This window comes from Hordeum vulgare, chromosome 4H, assembly GCF_904849725.1.
Source record: "Hordeum vulgare subsp. vulgare chromosome 4H, MorexV3_pseudomolecules_assembly, whole genome shotgun sequence".
Classification (NCBI taxonomy): domain Eukaryota; kingdom Viridiplantae; phylum Streptophyta; class Magnoliopsida; order Poales; family Poaceae; genus Hordeum; species Hordeum vulgare.
The window spans coordinates 191,572,779-191,585,419 of record NC_058521.1 but is presented as its reverse complement, the minus strand read 5'-3'; the positions used below and the strand labels follow the sequence as shown (position 1 = coordinate 191,585,419).

Genomic DNA, 12,641 nt, shown 5'->3' with positions numbered 1-12,641 from the left:
TAAAGCATCGGCCCACAACATCCAAATGGAACAACACAATATACATCCCAAGTTGAGAGACCTTACAGTTTTCCACATTTAGCATTAGTACTGAATCGACACAAACAACAACAGCAGCAGCAAGGATGATGATGATAATAATAATGCTGGGAGAATTGTGCACATAAATCGTTGGCAGAAATCACAATACAATTTCAGGGCAATGATAATTGCCATCCTGAGCATAAATTATACATGAAAAAAAATGAAGTTTCCAATCTCACCTTGTGACCTTCAGCAGCTAGGTTCTCCTCCACTACTAATACCTCTGGTGGGGCATCCATACTCTCCTGTGCCTCCACACCTTCAGCTCCATAGTTCCCTCCAACAGTCCAACTTTTGTTGGTGTGTATTAATCTGATGCCATGATCATGTCACCGCAGCATGTACAGCCAAAAGCCACATGTTTCGTTGACCAAACATATATAAAAAACAGACACCGCCATCCCCGAGCTCCGTCCACAGGTTATCAGCTCGAGTCTTTCATTATGTGCATAACGACGGCATATCAGAGTATTTCTCGTGGCCGCCCAGAAGTAAACGTCAGACATCGATGGTGGCGTTGGCGTTCGAGTTATCAAATGACTATGATGGATTGCATACCTCTTGGGTGACATCAGGACAAGGTGCGCCGCGCCCACGGCCAAAAGCAAACAAGGAAGTCCGCGGCTGTGAATCAGCAGCGCCGATCCGCCACGCGTTGGAACCACGACCTCGTCTTCCCCTTGACCAATATGTGCCATGGATTTCAGCTCTGAATAAATTTCATCCGCAACCTGTAATAGACAGTAGCTTGTTGAGGTAGTTAATGACTCAAACGAGGAGAAAATAAATCAGTTCCCAAGCATATATCTTTGAAAGGCATGTTATGTATCAGAAAAAATGACATGGCAGCAATGTAATAGAAGTATTGACTTTTATGCCTTTCAGCATTTAAATGTTAGGATAATTATTTTTCGTTGGCATTCAGGATACTCTTTGTGCTTCATAAGCAGACTGCACATTTACAGTTTAGATAAAGACATCCAAAATTACAGCAAAACTCATCTTATTCTGATGGTAAGAGAAAGTATAACCGAAGCTTAACAACAACTACATGCATCATCTATAAGTAAGGAAAACATAACTGTGACGTCAAAGGGCCAGTTTCCTTGCGCCTCTACTAAACCTAGGATATGATGACACGGAAACCATAAATTTTGTACTCATGCACGCAAAATAACAAGATCAGAACTTGAGCTAAGATTAATACACTTTCTCCGTCCCAAAATAAGCGTCGCTGATTTAATACAAAATTGTACAATATATGCCCACCACCTGCACAACACACAGCGTCAGCTGATGCGTGTTATAATGTATCGGCCTTTCTCTAAATCATATATAATCCTTGTCTTGGGCTTCCTCCATCTCAACACCAAAAATACTCCACGAGCAAGAAACGCTCCGAGCACGGCGAGGAGTGGTCTATGCTTATGTGCCGGTGCTGCGGCAGCCCCTGATGCCCCTAGAATCCTATGTTTTGTATTTGCAATGGAAGCTCCCAGAGGGCCCATTCAATATGAGTGTCGCCGACGTAATTTGAATAGTCGATGCTGCTCAGAGGAAATTTTAAGTAGCAAGGGCATAAAATTAGTCAAGGGTAAATTTTAACTCAAGAAGAATGATGGTGTCTTGGTATGATATGCTTGCCTCTTGTCATCCAATGGTACACCAAGGCTGTCGTGCAACAGAGCTACGATGTATGCTGACGAGAAGCAATACCGTGAGAAATCTTCATCCGAATGATTGAGATACTTTTGTTTCAACGTGGACAGGTCCTTGTTGCAAAGTTGCTCTCCAGCAACCACAAAATCAGACAGTGATGAAGACCGGTCTAGTCCAAAAAACCAAAAAACTGGAAGAGGATGTATAGTCATTAGTACCCAAAGAAAAGGATAGTATGTGCCAAGGGAAGAAAAAAATTGAGAACATGTAGTGGACCTTAGACGTAAAATAGAAATTTTCAGTTGCTAGGAAATGCCCAAGCAGCTCAGGGACGAAATTAGATCCTAGGTAACATTGCTGATGCTCACACTTCTGTGCATTCAAGACAAAAGTTAAGGGTATGCAGGTGGATACGAATATATAATACAAATGCTGGCAGTGCAAATCCTAATGTCCGATAAAAATGATACTAAATCTAAGAAAATCATGCTCAGTTGAGTTTCTTAAGTCACAATAAAGAGCAAGCTCAACAAAGTATTCAAAGTGTCAAGATTTGAAAAAGATATTAGATCAATGCAGCCAAGAACCTCCATCTTACTTGACATCAAACAGTTACATCTTTACAGGGACATCCCTCATTATGCATTACAGTTTTGAGTTCATCATAACAGTGCCAAAATTTCTAACTTCAGCCGACGGTACTCTAAGCATAGGAACAATAAAGAGAAGGGTATGACATTAAAAAATTACAGGGATATCCCACTCATTATGCATTATAATTTTGATTTCATCATGACAGTGCCAAAGATTCTAACTTCATCTGACGGTACTTTAAGCACAGGAATCATGAAGAAAAGGATATGTAGACTAAGTAACCATAAATACGGATAAAGAAAAAGGGATCAAAGTCCACATGCATTTCTTACCCTTTCCTTCTTGCATCATCATCAGTGAAGAAGATCTACATTCCAAGTGTGCCGAGAGCATAGTTTGCCGCAACCCAAGCATCGACGCCTTCATCAGAACCTATATAAGAAACATACCAGCCGAAGTAAAAAACCAACTCAGACATATTTCAGCTAGTGACACAATAACCATCTAGATCCATCAAACAATCACCCTCACCCCCCAAAAGGAAAAACTAATTCGCAGTCAGTTCCATACTGCCCAGCAGTATTTGTATCACTCAATCAATGTTCTCCATGCCCCATGATTTGCTCAGTTTGTTGATGTTATCAACCAGTAAGAAATGAACATGTTGCTGGAGGCTTACTGGTTTTTGCAATTCATTTTCTTAGTAAGGTGAAGAAACCGACAGTAGTACCTGGGATCACCTTGGCCCATGAGTCCTCGAACCGGAACCCGGAGGCCCTAAGAGCGTTCCTGCAGGACACCAATATCGCCTCCCGGACGCTCTCCTCGAGTAGCCGCAGGCCGACGGTTGCCATCAGCCGCACTTCTGTTGCCGCGGCGGCCCCCTCGCCACCTACCTTCTCCTTGGCAAATTCCATCAGAGGTCGCAGCGACTCCGCCGCGCGCGCCGTGTCCGCGTCTAAAGTGGAGAGCCCCGGGGAGACGCGCATCACGGCGGAGCGCGCCAGATCCAGCCGGCCATCGGGCCCCAAGGAGAATACGTGGGCTCGGGTACCGTTGTTGCCGACGTCTATGATGACGGAGAAGCACGGGGAGGGGGCTGGCTGAGGTGGCGGGGAGAGGAGGTGGACGAGGGTGGAGATGACGATGGCGAGGAGGGCGGAGTCGAGGCAGAGGCCGCGGCTTGGGCGGGGGGAGAGGGGCTTGGTGGGCTCCGGCATGGTGGGACGCGGACGAGGTGCCTGGCCGCCACCGACACCGCCACAGTGACTCGTCGACGGCGAGAGAGGCGGCGATGACCCGAGCGGCGCGGGGGCGGGGCCGACACCGAGCGGCACAGGGGTGGCCGCAAGCTCGCGGGGCGGGTGCTGCTCGCAAAACCCCCGACCCTGATGCGTGACTGCGCTCCGACGGACAAGGAGGCGACACCGGGTCTCAGGGGTGGTTGCGAGGGAGGGGGTGGGGGAGAGAGATCTGGGGATGGAGACCGACGGGGAAAGTGAAGGGCGTGCAGGTCGTTTCGGTTTTTCACTCGCGTCGAAGGTGGGATTTTTTTTCTACGCTTTTTTTGTTCGGGCATAGGTAAGACGAAGTGGGATCGCTGCGAGGTTGAACCATCACGACGACACATCCTGCTTTAATAGTAGAGATATAGATGTATATTGTTGAAACAAACCCATCACATGATATGGCCCTACTTCCTCGTAAAGACTAATAACTTGTTCTTATTCGTTCCAGCCTGACCTCACAGTATATACATTACAACAGGATTTAAAGGAGTAAGGACTACCTCAACCTGGGTATCAAAAGTCAAATCTGGGACCAAAATCAAGCCACATAAGCACCCTCATTACAAGCTCTACAACCAACCCAAAATGAGACATAGACCAAGGAAATGCGAAGACAGAAATTCCACATCAAGCGCTAAATGTCAGTCTACCAACACCAGCTACTATTATCCCTAACAAGTAATTCAGTCTAGAAATCATATTCCTAGCTGCGAACCTTGGTGTGTGCCTGAAAGTCCTCAAAGACGCTCTCCATAACAGATATCTGTAAGATAAGATTACTTCGGTTGTAACCAGAAGAAAAGAAGGGGTCCGACACAGTTCACTAGTGCTGTCGCTGTATATCTGCTCCTACCAAAAATGTATATCTAATAAGAAGCTAGAGTAAAGCAAACTAAACTTGATAGACCCTACAGGAACGACTGCAACATTAATCCCAGGCACTGGGAGCTCCAGCACCACCATAGCCACCGCCCCCATAGCTGCTGCCTCCAGCATAGTCACTGGCGCCACCACCCTTGCCAAAGGAAGAAGATTCCCTACGGAAGTCACGGCCACCAAAGCGGCTCCCTCCTCCGGCACCACGTCTGTTCTTTCCACCACCACCACCATAAGATGGGCGAGCTGCATAGCGAGTGAGCCACGCAGGTACCTCCTGATTAGATTCTTGCATTAGGTCAGCTAGAGACTTTGCCATTGAAGAGTTGTTGTCATTGAAGAAAGCAGTCGCAATTCCACTTTTTCCTGCCCTCCCTGTACGACCAATCCTGTGTACATAGTCATCAATATCATTGGGGAGATCAAAGTTCACAACATGGGCAACATGAGGAATGTCGAGGCCCCGGGCCGCCACATCAGTTGCAACAAGAATTGGAGTTTGACCACTCTTGAAGGATCTCAAAGCATGTTCTCTTTCCTGTAATAATAATTGGTACATCAATATGTCAGGAAAAAACAGCACTTGATAAGACAAACATCTTTAGTTTCACAAGAACAAACGCCCAAGTATCCATCAACAGGTAATAAGATTCAAGACTACAGGAATTTTGGAGCAAATCAATAAATAAGTATCTGCTGTGTGATAGCAATAGTAGCTGAAAAGCACAAAAACTGCAATAGCCTGTCAAACAAACCAAACAGAACAGTAAATTGGCAACATTTATTTGATGGCAGCAACTGACCAATTATTACATCATTCCAGAGAACAAGCAGAAATAAATATGCTCCAAGCAAAAATGGGAGGTTCTGAAGGAGACAAAAGAATAAACCTGCTGATTTCTATCACCATGAATAGAAGTCGCTGGAAATCCATTCGTACACAACCAGTTTTCCAGTGAGTCGGCACCCCTTTTGGTCTCCACGAAGACAAGTGTGAGAGCTTGCTGCAGCGAAAGACAGGAGAAAAATGAGCACTAGGAATAAAGATCTGCATTCTCTACTTAGAGCACCTCCAAAGTACTTCCACAACTGATCTTAAGAGAAACTAAAGAATAACACAATAGGTTAAGTGATTGAATAATAAAAATAAGGGACAGTCAAAATATTACCTTCCCTTGATCAGAACTGTCTCTTTGCGCATGGAGCAGATCCATCAAGTGACTTCTTTTATCTGCCTCCTGTACAAACTCAACTCTCTGGGCAATCAACTCAGTACTTGACCCGACCCTTCCAACAGCCAGGAATATGTAGTTCTCCAGAAAGTCAGATGCCATTTTCTGTGTTCATTACGAGTAACCTCAATGTCATTAAAAATGCAAACTAAAAACTTTTGACATAACAAAACAATTGGAAGACATCCTACATGACAAAGATATTCAGCATAGCACAACAACCCAATTGGAAAACTCAAATAAGTCAGCACCAGGACACGGCTTGCCTAGCTACATCAATGCCAGATCAGTCAGGAAAAGATATTTCAGTAAGGTGGGCAAAATGCAGTCAGGAAAAGATAATTTAACCAGACCAAAAATAAGAACAAGCTTTATAGCCTATCATACACATAGCTTATCCGTGATAAAATACTCCATGTCGCTGTACCAATACTTTCACAGTTCAGCATCTTTTGAACAGACATTGCTGAAATATGTAAATATATTCATGGAGTTGGCATAACATTCTCTTCAGAGAGCATGTGCATGTTACTAATTTCCATTCACATATAGAACACCCTAGTGCCGAGTGCTGACACAGAATGAGATTTATAAGATGCTAGCGATACGGCATAAAAGAATCTCCGGTGCACATAATAACATATAGGCATATGACTATCATTGTTATTGTTGGACTAAACTGAAATTTTTCTCTAATTTAATACAATATTGGTTTCTCGATGTTCATATTATACGCTAACAACACATGTTACAATAGTTCTTTTAAGGATGTAAATCTAACTACCTTCCCTAAGCTCATCAAGCATGGTTCTAAGGTTAACACCATTCATGGTTAAAAATGCCATACTACCTAAATAGTAAAGCATCAGCCAAATATATGATATACTCCAGTATATCAATAGGGAGAAACATATTAACACAGCAACAAGAAAATGCGAAGTACAACCAAGGGCTCAGATTTAACAGCAAGAACCAATCATTTCAATAGAGTGGAGATGCTTCTTACAGATATTTATATATAAAATCAAGATAACTACAGAAATGTGGAATAAAAAGCTAACCTGGATTTCTCCCGGGAACGTGGCGCTAAACAATAACGTCTGCCTGACACCTCGTGGAGGCATATCCATTTGCTCAACAATTCTCCGAACTTGCGGCTCAAACCCCATATCCAGCATTCTATCTGCCTCATCAAGGGCAAGGTATCTAATCGACTGTAAGGATACTCTTGCCCTTTCCAGTAAATCAACCAAACGACCAGGGGTAGCCACAAGAATGTCAACACCCCTCTCAAGATCTCTCAACTGGAAAACAATGAAAATCGCATTTATGGTAATAGAAATTAAAGAAACTAAGATTACTGCCAAGTATACAAAAGCAAATATGCAGCCAAATTAACTAGCTTTTTAACAAATCCGAGGGATCATGTGTTACCAAAGGATGCTTAGCACCTCATCGCCACAGTTGGAACTCACCCAGATTGACAGGTCCAATTCTTTCAACTTCTACTTTGAGTAGACTTTGTGGTGCATGAATCACAAGATCCAGGATCACTGTTATCATAAGTGATGTTTTCAATTGAACTATCAGCATCATCCTTCACATAAAGCCCATTTTCCCAACGTTGTTTCACTCAGTAGTGCTGAGAGGAGAACTTTGTTGCAACAACAAAAGGTAATACAGCAGACAAACAGCATCTGTGCCATCTAACACAAAGTCCAACAATACTATAGGGAGCAATGGGATATCGACAAAACAACCCATAATCAGGTAGGTAACAGACTTATGATCAGGATGACAAACAAAAAGACGAATAGAAAGATAACTCAGTGCTGGCACTTATGAACATAACAGGGGGCATGTTGCTACAGAAAGAAAACAGATTTTGGACGAAGAAAGAATTACATTGGAAATCATATGGTCAAGCACTAAACCGCTCCCTTACACGGAATACAGGACCATGTCTTTCTAAATATACACATGGACCTGCCAAAGGACGTATTGTGTAATATGTTCAGCAACAAAGGATGCAGGCACATGTTATCTGTTATTTGCTAACACGAAATTGTTGGATACAGTATGAACAAATTAAACATACCTAACAATTTTATCAGTTTATGGGAATCACCTTTGCATTGCAGCAGAATTAACTGTAACCATATGCAATGCATGCACCCAGCAATTCCACAGAAACAGTTAACATCAGAGAACTTGCATAGCCTCTGTGAAGAACTGACTGCATATCCTACCATGCATATACTACACTCATACTGAAATAGAGGTCCAGGGCAGAAATTTTATAAGAAACAGGCCATTTTCAGAACTTGAGCTATTAGAGCAAACGACAGACAGAATCAGACCTGCTGGGTAATAGGCGCCCCGCCATATGCAACCACTACCCTGACACCAGTCTGATATGAAAATTTTCTGGCCTCTTCATGAATCTGCAGTACAAGGCAAACACAACGAAACAACTATCACGGACATGGCGCAGGAGATTAACTGGGCGTAATATAAAACGACAAACAAGATATATACACGACCATCACCTGCATTGACAGCTCTCTTGTGGGCGACAGGATGAGGGCAAGCGGGCAGGCGGTCCTACTCCCGCCCCGTTGTGACCGCTGCACGGGCGGGCCCCGCATGATGCCGCTGATGATGGGGAAGCAGAAGGCGGCCGTTTTCCCCGATCCAGTCTGCGCGCAAGCCATGAGATCTCGCCCAGCCAGAGAGATCGGGATGGCATGGCGCTGCACGGGCGTGGGCCGCACGTACTTGCACCGGCGAATGTTGTCGTTGAGCGCGGCGCCGAGGTCGATCTCCGCGAACGTGCCCACGGCGGGCGGAACTTCCCGGCCGCTGGTCTCTACGGGGATGTCTTCGTACGCTTCAAAGTTGATCCCCGTGTTCTGGTGCTCGTCGAAGGGCACAGGCTCCGCCAGCACCTCCTCCTCGTCCCCGAAAGGGTTGGGCTCCCGGTCCCACCTACGAGGTGGGGCCCCGCCTCCCCCGAACCTCCCACCGGCGCCGACGGTGGGGCGGCCGAGGAGGCCGGGCGCGGCGCGGGGGGGAGGAGCGGAGGACACCGGAGGCGCGGTGGAGGAGGAGCGGTTGCGGAGGTGGGGAGGAACGTAGGAGGAGCGGTCGGCACGCGCGGGGCCGTTGGATGTGGCGGGCGCCGCCGCTGGAACGGGAGCGGGAGGGGCCGGTTCAGCGTCGGCGACGTCGGCCCAGGAGGTGCGGGAAGGGGCCGCCATGGTTAGATGGGATCTGCGCGGAGGTGGAGGTGGGAGGAGGCGAGGTGCGCACTGGCTTTTTTTTTCAGGGCAAAGCTTTCTGCGGGATTTCGATCGGTGGTATTTTGATGGAGTTTGCGGCTAAAACGAAGCGTGCGACACGGAAAACCTAAGCAAGCTTTTGGCATTAAATTATGGGAAACGTCTCACTTCGGCGTGAGCCGGTCAAACGTTTCGGTCAGCACTCACGCTCCCTTTCAATGAATCAATTGGCGATACGTATGATGCGGCCCAACTCCTGTGTTTCTTCCACCTTCTGCATTTTTTTTTCTTTCTCTCCTCGTCGCACATGGCGCCCTCCGCTCTGTCCGCTGCTTCTTCGATCCCCCTTCTTTGCAGCACACAGCCGCAACTCCGACGATCCTTGACTGGATGGCGGTTGAGGCATCGCAAAACCCGTTGCACACCCTCATGTTACAGTCGCTGTCAAATAAGCTTCAAATTCAGAAGAAAAAGTTCAATCAGGCATATAAAAAAGCTGCAAGCGATCATTGCGATGACAAAATGCTACAATCGTTGACATAAAATGCTATAACTGTTGATGAAAAAAGCTGCAAACGGACATTGCCATGGAAGAATGCTACAATCATTGACATAAAATGCTACAACCGTTGATGAAAAAAACTATAACAAAAATGATAGAGAGCACATTAACCGTGCGCTGCTAAAAGATAATAGTTACAACCCTTGATAGAAAAGCTTCGACCGTAGATGAAAAAAGCTCCAACCATTGAGAGAGAAAGCTACAACCATGCACTGCACAATCAAAAAAGTTGCAACCGTTCTAGAGAAAGCTTCAACCAGCTTCACGGAAAAAAGTTTTGACCGCCGACAGCATCTGCTACAAGCAACGAGCTTGACAACGATGATGAGATGGGGCGACGGGAGAAGGACCCCTCGACAGTCAGGGGGTGGGGGTTGTGGTTTTTTGACGAGAATGACCGGCAAGGTGCTCGCGTTTGTTGGGTCTGCAAGGACGACGACTGACGGCGAGGACGTCTGGCTAGAGGGGGCGACGGGAGAAGGACCCCTTGACCGCCGGGGGGCAGGGGAGAGGGGAGGGGCGGGGAGCGCCTCTGCGCGTTGGACGAGGATGTCCGGCGAGGGGCTCGCGTTCGTTGGCTCGAGGTTGAGGATGAGAAAGAAGATCTGACGGTCAAGGGCTCCCTAATTTGACGGTTGTGCTGCGTTCGGCGTGAGTTTTCGGGTCGAATCGCCGACGCCCAGTACTGACCTTAAATTATGGAAGAGGATTCAAAATAGCGAATGATTTTCTAACTTTGTCATTTGTGTGCGGCGACGTTCGATTCCACACAACGATGTGGCGTCGTTCGGTCCCTCACCCAAAACTAGGTCAGTCCATCATAACCGTGTATACGCGGTAGTATCTAGCCTCGACGTGTGAAGTTAAGTGTTTTTTGTATTCGTATACTTCTACTAGCAAAAATGTTCGTTCGTTGCAATGGGTATAATATGATTTGTGTGGTATTCGAGAGTTTATCTATCATTGTGAATAATAGGATTTTCCAATTAAATTGGCTGTAAGATCCATAAGGATTCATTTTATGAAAAATTCATTGTATTCTAAAAGCTCACAATCTTCTTCTCTGCTAATAAAACTTATTCCTTCAACTCACTCTTAATAAGTTGAATTTTGTGTAACAAGTTGTTGATATTCAACCACCTTGTGTACAAATAATTATAGAAATCCAAAAATATTATGGATCAACGGCTACTTCTTCGATATGAAAATAATTGTGCACCATTCGCATATGTGTAGCAATTTAAAATAGATTATATATTATTTCTATATCCCGCGATCCCAACTGTTGTGCAAGGTAAAACAAGAAGCGAGCAAGATGCAGGGTTTTCGCATTCTCTTTATTCTTTATTCCTCTCTCTCCCGTGTGTATCTCTACTATTTACTTTACTTTGATGATTTTGGTGTGCACACTCACTCCATCAAATTGCTTCCCACGTAATTACCCTTGATTCCCGTCCACATCACATGACGATTGTGGCCATCTTTTTAATTGTCACTTGGTGTTGTACATTACGAGGGTGCTTGGATACGTTTTAGTTTAATGACTAAAAGTAATGAGACTAAAACTTGCTAACCCCACCCATGCTTGGATCCAAATACTAAAGAGACTAAAATCAAGTTAATGAGCATTTATTATCCTCCAAACCCTCCAATTCAGAACTTGCATGAAGAGTTAAATGAGGAGAGAGAGGACTAATGCACATTTTAGTAGGGGTACCCCTGACTAAAAGATTTTAGCCTCGAGACTAGTTTTAGCCTCTCTTTAGTCAAGGGTGTTTGGAACTTTAGCCTCTTAAAGAGACTAGTTTTAGTCAGACTAGTTTTAGTCTCTTGGATCCAAGCATCCTCTATGTTTTTTAGAAATGGTGTTCTACACCACGTGGGTAGGATATAGTTGGTGCCTTTCTCTCTCGCTCACATAATGTTATCTAACCCATATAGCACGTTGGTCAAAAGAAAAACACATAACATAATTCCTAGCCCAGTCAAAAATAGACAAAGTTTAATTAATGCATTTATCCCATCCGGCCAGCCCAACACAACCCAAGAGGCTAAGACCCGGTCCGATCTAAAACCGAATACTGAACCCGTCGAAGGGGACATCGAAACCTTGGTTTCGCTAATTCCTATAGATCGATCGGTGCATATTTTCTCTAACCGGGAAATCTAAAACACCGAAAGCTCATCCTAACACATGCTCCATGGGACCTACCACTGCCCGTGTTAGAGGGTGTTTGGATACGTTTTAGTCCCATGACTAAAAGTAATGAGACTAAAACTTGCTAGCCTCACCCATGCCTGGATCCAAGTACTAAAAAGACTAAAATCAAGTTAATGAGCATTTATTATCCTCCAAACCCTCTAATCCGGAACTTGCATGAGGACTTAAATGAGGAGAGAGAGGACTAATGCACATTTTAGTAGGGGTACCCCTGACTAAAAGATTTTAGCCTCAAGACTAGTTTTTAGCCTCTCTTTAGTCAAGGGTGTTTGGAACTTTAGCCTCTTAAAGAGACTAGTTTTAGTCAGACTAGTTTTAGTCTTTTGGATCCAAGCACCCTCAATGTTTTTTAGAAATGGTGTTCTACACCATGTGGGTAGGATATAGTTGGTGCCTTTCTCTCTCGCTCACATAATGTTATCTAACCCATATAGCACGTTGGTCAAAAGAAAAACACATAACATAATTCCTAGCCCAGTCAAAAATAGACAAAGTTTAATTAATGCATTTATCCCATCCGGCCAGCCCAACACAACCCAAGAGGCTAAGACCCGGTCCGATCTAAAACCGAATACCGAACCCGTCGAAGGGGACATCGAAACCTTGGTTTCGCTAATTCCTATAGATCGATCGGTGCATATTTTCTCTAACCGGGAAATCTAAAACACCGAAAGCTCATCCTAACACATGCTCCATGGGACCTACCCACTGCTCGTGTTAGAGGGTGCTTGGATACGTTTTAGTCCCATGACTAAAAGTAATGAGACTAAAACTTGCTAGCCTCACCCATGCTTGGATCCAAGTACTAAAAAGACTAAAATCAAGTTAATGAGCATTTATTAT

At 44.9% G+C, this 12,641-nt stretch overlaps 1 protein-coding gene and 1 pseudogene across 1 annotated transcript; both read right to left on the bottom strand.

The window, feature by feature from the left end:
* Nucleotides 1-1,261: 1,261 nt before the first annotated feature.
* On the bottom strand, nucleotides 1,262-3,557 carry LOC123450389 (annotated as a pseudogene).
* Nucleotides 3,558-4,041: 484 nt separating this feature from the next.
* LOC123448365 (DEAD-box ATP-dependent RNA helicase 52C-like) lies at nucleotides 4,042-9,130 on the bottom strand. The gene is made up of 6 exons (XM_045125215.1): nucleotides 8,284-9,130; nucleotides 8,095-8,178; nucleotides 6,796-7,038; nucleotides 5,672-5,839; nucleotides 5,393-5,506; nucleotides 4,042-5,040 (listed from the first exon to the last, which is right to left on the bottom strand). The coding sequence occupies exons 1-6, from the start codon at nucleotides 8,992-8,994 to the stop codon at nucleotides 4,555-4,557; spliced, it is 1,806 nt and encodes a 601-aa protein (XP_044981150.1). The 5' UTR covers nucleotides 8,995-9,130; the 3' UTR covers nucleotides 4,042-4,554.
* Nucleotides 9,131-12,641: the final 3,511 nt, after the last annotated feature.

Coding starts and splice junctions, on each gene's coding strand:
- LOC123448365 (XM_045125215.1), bottom strand. CDS start 8,994: ATGGCGGCCCCTTCCCGCACCTCCTGGGCCGACGTCGCCGACGCTGAA. Junction 7,039..8,094: donor GGGCGCCTATTACCCAGCAG/GTCTGATTCTGT, acceptor ATTGTTTTCCAG/TTGAGAGATCTTGAGAGGGG. Junction 5,507..5,671: donor ACAGTTCTGATCAAGGGAAG/GTAATATTTTGA, acceptor CTTTCGCTGCAG/CAAGCTCTCACACTTGTCTT.